The sequence below is a fragment of the Taudactylus pleione genome, unplaced genomic scaffold (genome assembly GCF_031769625.1).
Source record: "Taudactylus pleione unplaced genomic scaffold, aTauple2 ptg000109l, whole genome shotgun sequence".
In the NCBI taxonomy this organism is placed as follows: Eukaryota; Metazoa; Chordata; class Amphibia; order Anura; family Myobatrachidae; genus Taudactylus; species Taudactylus pleione.
In genome coordinates this window covers 3,337,804-3,353,082 of record NW_028284511.1, presented here as the reverse complement: position 1 = coordinate 3,353,082, position 15,279 = coordinate 3,337,804, and the positions used below count along the sequence as shown (strand labels likewise).

The 15,279-nt window shown below is 40.0% G+C and overlaps 1 protein-coding gene across 1 annotated transcript in view; it reads right to left on the bottom strand.

Moving 5' to 3' along the window:
* The window catches only part of LOC148525217 (mucin-5B-like), a 239,013-nt gene that overhangs the window by 131,634 nt on the left and 92,100 nt on the right, over positions 1-15,279 (bottom strand). The window contains exon 11 of the mRNA XM_088471027.1: positions 12,994-13,120. Coding sequence (XP_088327153.1) covers positions 12,994-13,120 — 127 coding nt within the window. The remainder of the gene's footprint in view (positions 1-12,993; positions 13,121-15,279) is intronic.

Here is a 15,279-nt window from a genome sequence, read left to right as displayed (position 1 = left end):
CTAAAAAAAAGTGACTGTCACAAACACACTATGCCTGATGGAAAAATTCAAATCACATATTTGAATTCAGAATTTAAGACTGCACTAAAGTCATTATTCAGTTTTCTTGTAAAAAAATCATGATGACCAGTGTAATCTGAGCTATCTAATAACACAATCACCCAACCTTTATCTTCTAGTTTTATTATATTTTTATTCTCCATAATTGTTTTCAATTATTTAATTTCTGCTATTGTCAGTTTTCTATTTAATACAGAGGGCATTTTGTTTATATTTTTCACTAATTGTGCACACCGATCCATATATGAACCCTTAGATTCTACTGGGTAGAACGGGGACTGCCTCTTTAGTCTTGAAGAAGACTGGGATTTGTCCCATTTATAATTTTTTAAAGGGGCAAGGGATTTATTATTCTGCCTAATAAAGTGACTTTTAAAGTAATTTTCATAAATACAAACTTAGGTCTAATGGGAGATGCTCTGTTGGAGCAAAAGATAACCCTTTTCGTAAGAGGCTTTCATCAAATGCTGATAAAGAAATTTTTGACAAATTAAATATTCATTTCTTGTCTACTTTCCGGAACCCTAGAACATGGATTTCTTTTTGTAAGGAGTTTTTTGCAGCTCTTTTGCCTCTTCTTCTCTGTGCATTTTTCTAAAACTCACAGTGGAAATTTTCCTTTGACCATTGTCCACTTTCAAAAAGCTGGGCCTGTGTCCTCCCCATAAAACATGATGTTATTAGATTACTCAGATTATGAAAAGGAAATGTTTAGATTGCTATTGGATGAGATATCATATATTAAATTGAGAGGGGATCCAAAAAGGAGTATCTTAAAGACTTAAAACAATTGTCGGATGGAGGAAAACAATCTAAAGTCCTAACTGATGATGAGTATAGATATATGTACAATGAATTTCCACATATAGTGATTATGTATTATTTATCCAAGATACATAAAAATTGGGACACACCTCTCTTGTCACCCGATTGTATCGGGGATTGATTCCTTAATGGCTAGAATATCTAAATACATGGATATTTTTCAGAAACCCTATGTACCAATATTAGAAACATATATTAAGATTGAACACATGTATTACAACTTTTAGATATCTTCCAATGGGAAGAAGGATACTGTTGGGGCACAAATGATTTTCAATCTTTGTATACATCGATATCTATTCGATAGGATTAGCTAGCATAGATAAAGTATTAAATACTGATCCTAATATGAATCAATCTAAGGTTGTCTTTTTAATTAATTGTCTTGAATTTGTGTTGAAACACAATTATTTAACTTTCTGGATGAATACTATCTCCAAATCTGTGAAAGTGCTATGGGGACGTTTTGCGCACCCAGCCTCGCAAATTATATATTAGGGGGAGTGGGAAAAGAAATATGTTCTGGCTAGTAATCCCTTTTCTATTAAAATTATATTATTTAAATGCTACATCAACAATATTTTAGTGGTGTGGTGAGGTACTAAAAGTGAGTTTGAAGAATTTGTTGAATATCTGAATATCAATGATTGTAACTTGAGTTTCACATCAAATATCCAAGAGAAAGAAATTGAGTTCCTTGACTTAGTCCCTAGTGCTGATCAGTATACGAATGTACAGTAAGGTGGTACAACCATGTATTCACTGTCGCAAATCTGGGTCTTAGCATATCTGACAAGCTCAAGCACTCCTTCTTTGCTATAGCCAGGCCTGTGCAGAGACATTTCTTGGCAATTACCTGATGCACCTGTGTGCTCACCTGGTCAGCCAGACATCACCACACCCATTGCCTGAACAATGTGTTTGTACCACGGATAGTTCAAGGCTCCAGGCTTACACTATATCCTGTGTTCATGTCCTGTGACTTCGTTGCTACTTCATGGTTTCTGCCTATTCACCATCTGCCACTGTGTTCCATTATCTGTCAGCGCCACAGCATCCACACTGCTTACCGACCTGAGTTCCATTTACCACTGGGTTCCATCACCTGTCAGCACTGCAGTGTCCATGCTGCTTACCGACCTGAGTTCCACCTGCCGCTGTGTTCTGATATCTGTCCGAGCCGCAGTGTCCACATTGCTTACCACCCTGAGTTACATCTGCTGCTGTATTCCGTTACCTGTTAGTGCCACAGTACCGATACTGCATACAAGTCTGCAGTACCATCTCATCTCAGCATGCAAGTATATCACTTTGTTTTTCTGTGTACTATCAGCACTGAGCTGGTGTGCTCAGCTGCGGTCTCATTCCATCATACCGCTGGGACTTATGCTGTTATACTCTAAGCTCAGTGATTGTCCAGGTCATACAATTATACTCTTATTTGTATTGGCTTCCCTTCTCTGGTTCAGAGAAGGGTGCTTGTTCGAGCTAGAGTTCAGTGTGCAGTATACAGTATGTACACTGAGGTGTCCAGTAGCTGTATTACCTATCCTGATTCTCAGTTTCTGAGTTCCTGACAGATTTCAGTTCCAGGTCTTGCATCATAGCTGTACCAGGGTCGCAACTTCCTCAAGTTGTAATCTGAATACATAAGACTCCGTTTCCTGGCCTGAGGTCTTAGTTCCAGTCTAGTATCCTTGCATATCACAAGTCTGTGGTTCCTACACTGTCACTAGTGTACCTATAATCCTGGTTAAACTAATGAGCAAGAGTTACAAAAAGCCTCCTCATTTTGTCTGCACATCCATTCATTCCAAGGATCCCGAACCGGATCTACAGATTATTCCAGCCGTGACATACACATTTTAAAAAGGTAGACAGCAATAGTTATTTTGATTTTTGAAGCTGTCATCATACTAAATGGAAAAATTATTTACTGTTTTCTCAATTAGTAAAATTGAGACGAAATTGTAGCATAATTGAGAAATTTGATGAATTATCCGAGATATACAGAGAGAGGTTTTTGGAGAAAGGGTCTGTTTCACTCATCAATGCAGCCATTAATTGGGCCTGAGCTTTAGAGAGAATTTTTTTTTTTTATCAGAAATCGGATTTAAAATAAGGTAAAAGATTCTGAATATCTAAAATGTGGCCTTTATCACCCATTTTAATAACTCCATTATTCGTATGGACTTTGTACTATCTCCCCTTTTGCCTAATAGGCCAGAAGTAATCTTTAGAAGGGCAAGGACATTCAAATCTTATCTGTTCCCTAGCCTATTAACTGCAGTGTTTGAAACTGATAAAAGAAACTCATTTTCAAATAATGCTGGGTACCCACTGGCCGATATATTGGTCGATCGATTGATCGACCAATATATCTTCTGCCCATCGGCCAGTGTGTACAGATGATATGTCTTTGAACCGCATCATTCACAGACATATCGTATTGGCTGTGCTGCACAGCCGATGGACAGATATGTCTGCAGACATATTTGTCCATTGGCAAGTGTGTATGGTCCATCTGCAGACCGCCCGTACACACACAGCAGCAGCTGCAGGGAAAGGGACGGTCCCACCCAAGCCCCGCCTCCCTGCCAGCGGGACCCGCGGCTGCCGGATAGATGATGGCCATTCAGTGTGTATGAACAACCATCATTTACAGATATATCTGCAGATCACTCCATCTGCAGATATATCTGTCAGGTGTGTACCCACCTTAATACTGAAGGATCCTTAACTTGTGGTAACTGCAAAGTTTGTATATATGATTTAAAAGGAAAACAAAAATTCACAAGTGAAACGGGGAAGGATTTTTAAGTAAAAGGAATGATTAATAGCAATACCACATTTGTAATTTATCTGTTGGTATGTGGCAGCAGAAAGAGATAGGTAGGAAAAATGAAAAGGGCTTTGAAAATAAGAATCCTTGAACATTTTAGGAATATTATGAATCTGGTAGAAAAATCTTAGTGTACCTAGACATTTTAGACAATGTCAAGGGAGTAATCCTGTAACTTTAAAATGTATGGGTATAGAACTTGTAATGGTTGATAAAAAGGGAGTAGATAGAGAAAATTTGTTGGCAAAATGTGGAACTTTTTTTTTTGGATTATTCTTTAAATAAATACTTTGTCCCATAATTGGTTAAATGAGGGGTTTGAAATTATCAAATTTTTAAAGTGTTAAGATTTTTTATTTTGTTTACTTTCTACTATAGCTTATCAGTTGGATAAGTACATATTAACCTCTAATTGAATGTAACTATATTATTAATGAAGTCTGGTTTAGATTTAAATTTAAGTTTGAGCAAGAGATCATATGATAATATGTTTAACTCAGTTATTGTTTATTTCTTCTGTGAGTTCAGGATGTTTAACCTGAAAGAACAGCAAAAACACGGACTCCGGTGATATTCTACATTGGGTTACTGTAAAAAAAAATTTTAATGTAATGTTATCTGTTTAGTAGGTGTTTTATACGGTGTGTAAATATCTATAAAATATAGTATAATATAGTATAGGATATAAAATATGGATATTGTCAGGTTGCAGCCTACAATCGGCCGTTACTCACCACAGCGCCGGCTTCCCCTGATCCCTCGGGTGGTCAGCTGTCAGGTGCGGCAGCGAGTGACACGCTGAACATTATACTTAGAGTCATGTGGACACCCATGAGCTGCACTGTGCCTTGGTTGCTGTGGTTGCCATCATGGGTGCAGGTATGCAGTCGGGAAGCCGGCAAACCTTATCCCGACAGCCGGCTTCCCGACTGCTTAATCCCGGCGAGGTTAAATGGCAGGCATCTAAATCTAGACGCCTATCATTTTACCGATGCCGGGAGACCGGTGATCAAAGTGATGCCGGGCGACGAGCGCGGACAGCTGCGCGGGGGGGGGAGAGTTAGGTTAGGGGCTCCCGGGGGGGACTTAGGGTGGTTAGACACCCCCCCGGGAGGTTAGGGTTAGGCTAGGGGGAGGGAAGGTTAGGATTAGGCACCCCCGGGGGAGGTTAAAGTTAGGCACCCCCCCCAGGGGACTTAGGTCTAGGCGACGTGGAAGAGGGGGTTAGGTTTAGGCACTTAGAGGAGGATTAGGGTTAGGCACTGGGGGGATGGTTAGGGTTAGGCACCCCTAAGGGAGGGTTAGGGTTAGGGTGTAGAAATAGGTTAGACAATACTTACCTTGGACAATCGGGATTTCCTCCTCTGCCAGGCTCACGCTGTTGGGATTCCAACCGCAGGGCATGGGTCCAGTGGTAAATCATACTGATTCCTGGATGCAGCCATGACTGTTCACATCACATTATTACCTTTTACCCAATGGTAGCATGGTGGTGGTCAGCTGACGCTGTCCACCAATGAAGGATATAAAGCCAGTCTCCGGACAGAAGGAAGTTGCCTGTGCAATGTTGTCGCTACCTTATGTGTTCTTGCCATTACCTTGTTCCAGGTTCCCTCATCATGATACCTTTGAGTCTACAAGTGTCATCTCCTTGTGCAACAGTGTGTCCAATCAACTTGTCTGTGTGCTATACAAGAGCCAACTCCTTGTGCAACAGTGCATTTGAACATATTGCATGTGTGCTATACAAGTGTCATCTCATTGTGCAACAGTGCATCTGCACATCTTGCCTGTGTGCCTTACAAGTACCATCTTCCTTGTGCAGCAGTGCATCAGAACACCTCACCTGCATGCAGTTATAAGTGCCACCTCTTGGTGCAGCAGTGTGCCAAAGCACCTAGCCGATGTACTATTACAAGTGCCACCTCTTGGTGCAATTGTGCATCTAAAAAGCCTTACTTGTGTACAAATTCAAGTACTAACTCTTGGTACAGCTGTACTTCTTCCTGAAGTACTTCCCTTGGGCCATTGCAGTATTTTGTATTCCCGTGGGTTTTGGATACATGTCCAAAGGACATCTAGGTGCAGCTCAAACCCATATCCTATTTGGAGGGGTCACTGGTGAACACCTCCCAGCAGGTTAGACTACACACCTTTGGGCAGGTCTCGCCAACTTGGTATTCGTGGATGAGGAGATCTTATACACAGGTCCCACGCCTTCAATTCCTCCCTCAACCTGGGACCTCAGCTTTCACCCCCTCAATAGGGGATTTCCTTAAGTCAAACGTGACAGATATTTTATGATCATTTAGGTATTAATCTTTGGATCACTGTAAATGCTCTTTTATTTAATGCACTTATGTTTAGAAGTTTTTTATGGTGTATATTTGAATATACTATGATCCTGTACATATTAATTATAATATCAAAATCCACTTGGAAATAGACATTGGGTGTCTTTTAAATTGTTATTTATACATCTTATATGAAGGATGTAGACAGCGCCACAGTACAACAGTCTTTATCACACAATTTAGCAGAACTCAGTCATATTTGACACTCCCAATGGATATATTGGGCATCAGCTCAACGCTAAGTAAGATAGCCGATGGTAAGCAGCCTATATAATCAATTATCAGGACAAAAAATAGGGTGACAGCGACCTCTAGTGTCCCAAGCCCATAAAATTATGACTGAGAAGTGTGTTAAAAATATAACATCAGTTTTATTTAATAAAAACAAATCAGGCATAAAATATATTCCATAAAATATCATTGTAAAAGTTGGCTAGAAATAGGTGGAATAATAAAAGATAATTCCAGGCAGCCCTCTGACGAAGTCTGATGATAAAATGCATTGGGGCATGGCTTTGCATTACAACTACTTGGTGATCCAGCCACCGGTAGAAACTTGAAGATGTTCTGGTTATCAGTCGGGCTGATCTTTGCATTAATTTTTATACTTGCAGTGGTCTTGACCGCATGATTTGGTATACATATTGATGTTGAGTGTTTGTAAGATTGCAATAAATTGTTATGTTTTGATGCACAATGTGGTTCCCTTTTTTTGCTTTGATTTCAGACTTATATATATATATATATATACATATCCACCCAACTGTTTTGATTTTGGAAGACTTTACTTGGCAGTGGCATAGGTAACTCTTTCTCCATGTTCTTCATGCTCCTCTCCACTTGTAACCACGTAACACAGGGGCACACAGAGTGTCTGAACAATGTATTGGTAGAAAGCAGTCCTCATTAGAATATCACCCACCCCACCCCGTGAAGACGCGCAGAGTGCAACTCCACTTAGGGAAACTAGTATCCTTGCACAGTGTCAGTATTGTTTTAATGTACTGTAGCATTATTTATCAAGTCTGTGAAGGAGAATCCAGATAACCAACATCTGGCTACAATGAATGATATTGAAGGAGGCATGTTCCTAGTGCACAAAGAACCCACTGCAAATTGAGTCCCTAAAAGTCCAATATCCAGTGTTTTCATTGGATGCAATATAAAAAATGCAGTATGTATGGAACATTACAGTATGAGCAGAGATAATTATACATATGCACAGGGCTGGCGATTCCATTAGGCAGCTTTAGGCAGCTGCCTATGGGCGCTGGGACCCGAGGGGCGGCAAGCTGAGGTTGCATTGGAGAAGGCCAGGTCTTGTCTCTCCTAGAAGCCACTCCTGCGTGCCATGTGAAATCAGTCTACTTTACCCCAGTGGTGGGCTCCCACCCAGCATGACACCATGTACACTCAGGCAGCTTCCCGGCAGGCACCCTCCCCTGCCGGCCTGGTCGATTATCACTCCACCCCAGGGTTGCTACAGCTGCGTTTTGATCCTGGAGGCCTTCCTGCGGCCGCACCCATGGGCTGCGCTGTGTGGAAACTTCTTTCACACCTTGACACTGACAGCCGTATGCCGCCGATGGCTGTGCAGGCTCCAGTACTGGTGCTCCCCCTTGGCATTAGCTGCACTCCTGCTGTCAGTCAGCTTTGCCACCCAAAGCCTGGAGGCACTGGGTGGAATGGTCTCCCACAGACTGCATGTCCTGGTGCACGTGCTTGTCGGAGCACCGCTCGTATACTTGCTGGACTGCGCCTGAAGCTCCTTGGTACATGTAAAAAACAGCTTGATACATAGGCCCCTGCATCTCTCTTTGAGCCTGATATAGAGGTAGACAGTAATGCAATAGTGTGAATTTACAGTACACCCAGCTGAGGGGCTAAATGAGTACTGGGGGAAAGGGAGGGGGGCGGCGCAGGCAGAAGTTTTGCCTAGGGTGCCAAGAAGCCTAGCACCAGCCCTGCATATACATATGGTTTAATATTGCTCCACACTTTTTGGAATTCTCTCATTGGACAGGCATGCTAAAAAAAGGACCCAGCAACATTACTGGAGGTTCTTTCATGTGTTTTTGGTGTATTATTCTTTATATCTATTGGTTACTTGTTTCATTTCTGAATTTACAGTATATTACATGTTAACACAGTTTTTTAGCTGGTTTCTTAATCATTAAATATTAGATTTTATATGATAACTGTCATATTTTAAGGATTTAAACCATAATAGGCATTAATACTTATTTATTTTGTTTACTACTTATAGTTCTTTAGATTTGATTCTGGAGAAAGTTTTATCTAGGCGGAGTTTGCATGTTCTTACATTGTTTGGGTGGGTTTTCTCCGGTTAACTTAAACATCTCAAAAATATACTATTAGGTTAGTGTGTGTGGGTGTGTATTTGTGTGGCAAAGAATGTCAACTGTAGTTATCACTGTGGCAGAGACTTGTGTGTATAAAATTTATCAATAAAGAGATACTATTTTAGCATCATATTATTCTATAAATAAAACCTAATCATAGTACACTACAAACCAGTGTATTGTTAACTCCACAGAGTCTTAACGGGAACCGGGTTGGATGACCCAGGTCACCTGTTCACACTGCTGGGTTACACGGGTCGTTCCCATGTTAAACTTTACTAACAACCCAGCTTGTATTGCCAGGTCACTCGACCTGGGAATTCAACCCTGGCTCATTTTACACTGTGCCGCGACCTGGGTTAACATGGTAATAACCCGGGTTATTTGGCCAGTGTAAGAGGGGTACTATGGTAAAATAATTCAATATTTTGTTATAACACAATGGGGTAGATTTACTAAAGCTTCTAAAACAGAGAAGCCCTGACAGTTCAGTCAGTTTATTCCATATTTAAAGCAGCATCTGTGCATTGGGTTATAACAGCATAGCAGCGGTAACAGCGGCAATGTTTCAGTCACATCCAGACCTTTATCAAGCCAGCAGCATGTCATAATAACCTTCTGAAGTACAGCTAATACAATCTCAGCCCAAAAGACTGACTTACCTTACCAGCGGGAGCCCTTAAGTACCAGCACAGTCTGTGATAGTGCGCGCTCTGCTCCGGCGTGCGTTCCAGCCCATGGAACACAACCACCGGAAGTCACATCACTTCTTGGTGGTCGCATTGTCAGGGCTTCTTGCGTTCCAACACATGGAGCGCATAGTGAACAAAGTCACATCACACTCACACTCCCTTAAAGTTATTGGTACAATATTAGACATGCAATTACTGCCAACCCATAATAGGGAGATATAACTTGATTTAATAATATAAATAATTAAATAAATGGGGAGGTCACATGGTATTTTAGTGTATGTTGATACCCAGTATCCCGCTGATTTACAAGCCTATATAATAATAGTAATTTTATGGATACCAACTTTATTTTAACTCAATTGTTATTACAATAACCTATAAAGTTAAATACATTTTTAATAAACACATTTTTACTTTATATATAAACTGACTGAACTGCCATGTCTCCCTGGTGAGTGCCTCTTTTCTTGGAATTTTATGCAATTGCCTGCCGTCTATGGAGAAGGACTGGATTGGCGGGAGTGCACCCCAATATTGAATCTAATTGGATGTGAGTGTGGGACAAATTGGATATTGTATGTTCTGTGATTAAAATCATAGCCTTCCAAGCACCCATCGAATAATTGCTCTTATTTCCTTATTAAGAGAGCCCAATTTCATGACTGTATTTTTCCTATTACAAGCAAAGGACATCGCTATTTTTAATTATGAACTACGGAGGAGGTACTTTGGTATATGTATAAACATCTTCTTATATTAGCATTTTTTATGTGTCATCCCAGATTATATTGTGATCAGTGTCTGCAATCTTTGATTATGTGTTTTTGAATGTATGCGCATTGAATAGCACCAGTGTTTCCAGGTTGAGAATATTGATCATATTTTGATTATTCTTTAGTGGTAGTCATTTGTTGAAATGTCACAATTTAATGCTTTAGCACTTGACGAGGATCTATTGTCAGAATTAGAGAATGCAGTTTGCTCTCTGACAGATGATGATGCAGAAAAGATACTCTTCGATAGGACTGAGCTTACCTGCTGAAAAAGCAATAGATCTGTATCTCAAATTGCTTAGATTGAAGCGACGTGAAATAGATTTAATCCTTCATGGACAATTTTTATCTGAATGTTTTAGATCTAAAAAGATACCCAGGGGGTGCAGGATGAATAACATCCCCACTATAGGGCATAATAGTCCCAAATTCTGCACAAAATGGTGCGGTGTATTAAATAAGTGCGCATTTGACTTGATACTACTTGTAATTGAAGAACTAGGGGTGGAACTTAAACAGATCATAGAGGATATATTAAAATTTGAACACCTGAACCTACCAGTGATTTTAGGTGATAAAAGTGAAAACTGGTGTGACAAATTGCAGACTAAAATTGACACATATAAGGGTGAACTCATTGCATTCATGTGCAAAAAGCTAAGCACAGTAAACAACGATTATAAAAATCACCAAGTATACAGGTGGCTCACAGGGGACACCACAAGGAGACGATTGATTTATTTATACTCGAGCGCCGCTGCCACTTTATTTATATTTTTATATATATTAGAATCAAAGTCACTTTGCATTATATTTTCATTGTGGTGACTTCTGTGTGGTATTCATTTGTATGCTGTCTGTACTGTATGGCGGACATTAGGATTCTGTGTGGTATTCATTTGTATACTGTTTGTACTGTATGGCGGACATTAGGATTCTGTGTGGCAGTCACTGAGATATTGTCTGTACTGTATAGTATTGCAAATATCAGTATGTTACATGTGGTAATTGTATGAGGGGCCTAAGGGATTCTTTTTTCTTGGCAACAATTGTGTTTTATCTCTTTTGATACAATACCATTATAGGCTAGAAGCCCTTGTGAAATGAAGGTAGCAATAGGTATTTGCAGCAGGAAGGCATTATCAGCTTTTGTGTTTTGGATTATTACAACTTTCACTGAGCAATGCAACCGTCCACCAAGGACCTATACCTACCTTCAGTTTTGTGCCTCCTCATTGGAAGCACAGCAGCTCTATTGCCGTTACTTTCTACCATTTATATTTTCACAATGGGAAACTGTGGTGGATCCAGACTTTACTTTTAGGGAGAGGGGGCGGTTTAAGAATTAATACTAACCCCTCCCCTCTCCATTTGTTACTCCTCCCACTTACAGCTCTGTCCCTCCCATTTTCAACAAATTTTGAAGAAAAAAAAAACAGACAAAATATTCATTAACAGGAAAAATATTATTTATTGCTAATAATATTATGAACCCTAATAAAAACATGGTACAGACCCCCCAAAAATATGCTCCACACACCCTTTCCCCATAAAATAATATGCTCCAGACCTCCCTTGTAATATGTTACACACACACACCAACCCCCCCACAGTAATAATATGCTCCAGCCCACCTAATAATTTGCTCCAGACCCCCTCCCCACAAAACTATCACTACTTGTAATCATCATAAGGAGACATAATTTAAAACAGATAGGGCATATCAACAAGGCCCTTACCTGCTGTACATGCTGCTCCGCAGGCCTCCTCCACTCTGTGGCACATTTGGTAAGCAGCATGGAGCCCCAGGGCCGGCTTATGCTGCAAAATGTTCTGCTGCTCAGAATAGATGGGACCTCTGAGCATGTGACCTGCAAAGTGCGGTTACAGTGCACAGGGGGGAAGAGGAGGTAACCGGCAACTCGATGAGGTAAGTGTGGGGAGGAGACAGGGGAGGGGGGCCCGCGGGACACTGCACTGGGCCGGCAGCCCAGCAACAGCAGCTGTGCAGATTTGCCGGAAGCAGCAATGTGTGAGCCATTGCTACCGCTGCAGGCTTGCAGGGCTGCACTTTTAGACACTGAAAGTGTGAATTAGCGGACAGTACTTTGGGCTTTCTGTACGGGGGTGATTGCCTTTATGGCCCCCCTCTGGATCCGCCACTTATGGGAACGTAGCCATAGCCCCCTCACAGACTTGGCCACACCCCCTCAGTCCAACCTGCCCCTAACACACACCCAATTATGCTGCTCTTCTTTAATTTTTTACTAGTTCCGTCACTAGGTTTTTAGGCTATGCATTTATAGCATACTGAAGGCCCTATTTACCAATGATACATAATCCCTTTAGCACTCGCTAAAGGGGTTATGGCATCCTTTCAGTATTTAACAAACAGCGGTAATCTAAGACTGCCGCTGTTTGTCACTGCCAGCAATGGGGACCCAGCAGTATAATATCTGACTTCAGTGAAGCCTTCCAGGAACTGCCGGGATCCCGTAGGGTCAAACAGCGCAGACTGACCATTGCACATGACATAGAAGTCTGTCCCTGGCAGTTACAGGATGTCAGCAGCTGAGCGTAGGACCTCGCAGACAAGGAGGATGTCGCTGGATATCGCCAGCGAGATGGTTAATGATGAATACCAGTGGCACATCATTGCAATACTAAATGAAATATGCTGCTGGTATTTAGGAGTGTTAATAAATGGGGCCCTGATTTTTCTAAAATGACACCATTATCCATGTGATATGTTATGTATTAAACACATTGAAGAATCTGAACACTTGGCTCTAATTTATATGAAACTGTCTTTTAAGATGATTTAGTCATTGCTATTCACATGATATATTGTATATTATTCATACTGACTTTGTGAAAATTCTGTTATTTAAGATAACTGCTGATTAATTTTTTATTATTTGAAAATGTTCTTTATATCTCATAAATTATTAGACTTTTTTACATTGTAGGGTTATTTATATCTGAAAGTCTCCACAGTACGTAGCAGTGCCACTTATTGCTGAAGCCATGACACATGTTGTTTATAATATTACATTTTAATAATTATAAATATGTACTCACGGCAAGCTTCGTTTATCCAGTTCTCTAATATAATTCCTTTAGCAGCACATATTTTAACATAAGAGAAAATGGCAGCACACATACAAGCTTCACTTTCCTCACAGCTACAGCTGTCCACCAAGCAGTTCTGAAAGTAAATGACACACTTAGTAAATCTTGTTTCCTGTTGATGTGCGACTATACAGTACTGTATCATGTCTTTTTAGCTCACCATTCATTCCAGCATGTTGTTTATTTAATTGCTAAATGACCACCCACACTATGGGCCAAATGTAATAGAGTATGAGTTTCTAGTGCAGGGCAAACTCACACCTTCTCAAACAGAAGTTTGAGTTTGTCCCTCAACAACAAACAATTATGCGAGTGGGAATTTAAGGGTCCCATTTTGCGTGTGCATGCAAGTTAAAGCTGTGACTTTCATTACAAGGTACTAGTCACACAGGGGCATGCACAGATCAGTGAGATCTGTGCATGCTTCTGTGTTAAAAAACGAACAACGTTGGGTCCCCTATAAAAGCACAACTAGCACTGGGTCTTTCCCTGTATTTTCATCAACCAGCATCAGGCTCAGTCTTGGTTGTGGAAATATTGAGGACAAAATGAGTAGGAGTCCCCTGTATTATCCACAACCAGCACTCGACTCTTTCTAGCGGGGGTGTAATGCCACAGCCATGGAACCCGCTTTCCCAGCACCCCTGGGCGTTAGGTGCCTGGTTGATTGTGTCAAAAAAAGAATAACTAAAATTGACTTTTACAGGAGAATTAAAGGTCCCAGCAAGTGCACTTTAGTAACTAGCGGTTACCACCATTGAAGTCAATGGTTGAGCAGTCATTCACAAAGTACCGTATTTTTTGGGTTGTTATTTTAAGAAGACCTAGGATACCTACATGGACAAAAGAGGACCAGAACCAAGTGATTGGTGAGTATTTTTTGCAGGTCCCGATCACATGATTCTACTGGAGAAGGGGACAGACCTGTGCTAGGGACAAGGTAAGTATGTAGTATGAATGCAGGTGAGTGAATGAGTGAGTGCATGTCAAATAAAATCATAAAACCTTGAGTGTCTGTGTCCTGTAGTTTTTTTAATAATTTATTTTGCAAGTGAACTAGAGGTACTAGCGGGTCCTTAATGCCCCGCATGCTGGTACTTGTGTTTCTCCAAGTACCAGCATGCGGGGGAGGCTTGCTGGGACCTCTAGTTCTCCTGTAAAATATTGGAAAATATAGGTAGAGCGCTTGCCTGAATAACCGCACAAATATTTAAAAAATATTATAATTTAATATAACTGTTGCGAATACAGTACATAATAACAATAAAAAATATAAAAAATATGTATTTGTACAAAAAAGTGCAATAATATGTTAAAGCTATATATAGTAGATAAATTTAATTCACAAGACCCTTTCCATATGCAAGTGTGATGGATCAGTCCAGCATAGTCGATCCATGAAAGATGTTAAACTTATATGGTTTATCCAAAAAGGGTTAAATTGATTTGTATGTTCCAACCAATCTTCTTATATGCCGGTCCCTATTATTTCACTGTTATTTTTAATTGACATTTTTGCCTATATGTCCTTTTTCAACATTTTCAAAGTCTGTAGAAACCAGTACACAGACTATATCACTACAAATATTGTACTTTTGTTATATTGGAGGTTTATAATGTATTTTTTAAACAAATATAGAGGTTTTACTACTCTTCCTACAGTACAGTACATAAACACTGGTCTTACTCAAACTTGTCTTTATGTTGTTAAGTGTGTAAAGTTTACTCAAAATTTGTGCTAAGAAATGATTGAAGTGACATTAAAACATTTGATAGATTATTTGTATACTAATTTTTTTAGACATAATAAACTACATGTCATTTAGCTCTTACCTTTTGGAGCTAAGCATAACATGATTTTTTTTTAAATCAAAGTGTTTTATATGTGGTTTTTATGAAAATAAAGAATGCAAAATTTGAATAAACACACAAGTTTCATGAAATCAAAACAGAATACACAAATAAAATGTTTTTTATTATTTGAATGTGCCTCAACATCTCAGCTTCTTGACATGCCATGCGTCTCCTCCCTGGGTCCTTACACTTTGTCTTGGTGGTCAAGTTGGAGCAGACGTTGATGGTGTCTCTGTATTTCTGCAGACATACAGGTACTTGGTTGTCATGTTGTTTTGACCTTGTTACACACTTGCATTTGTAGCACAAATTTGTTTACTAATTAATTGATGATTTGTTATTTGCTTACAAATATCCCATATGAGGTCAAACATACATCCG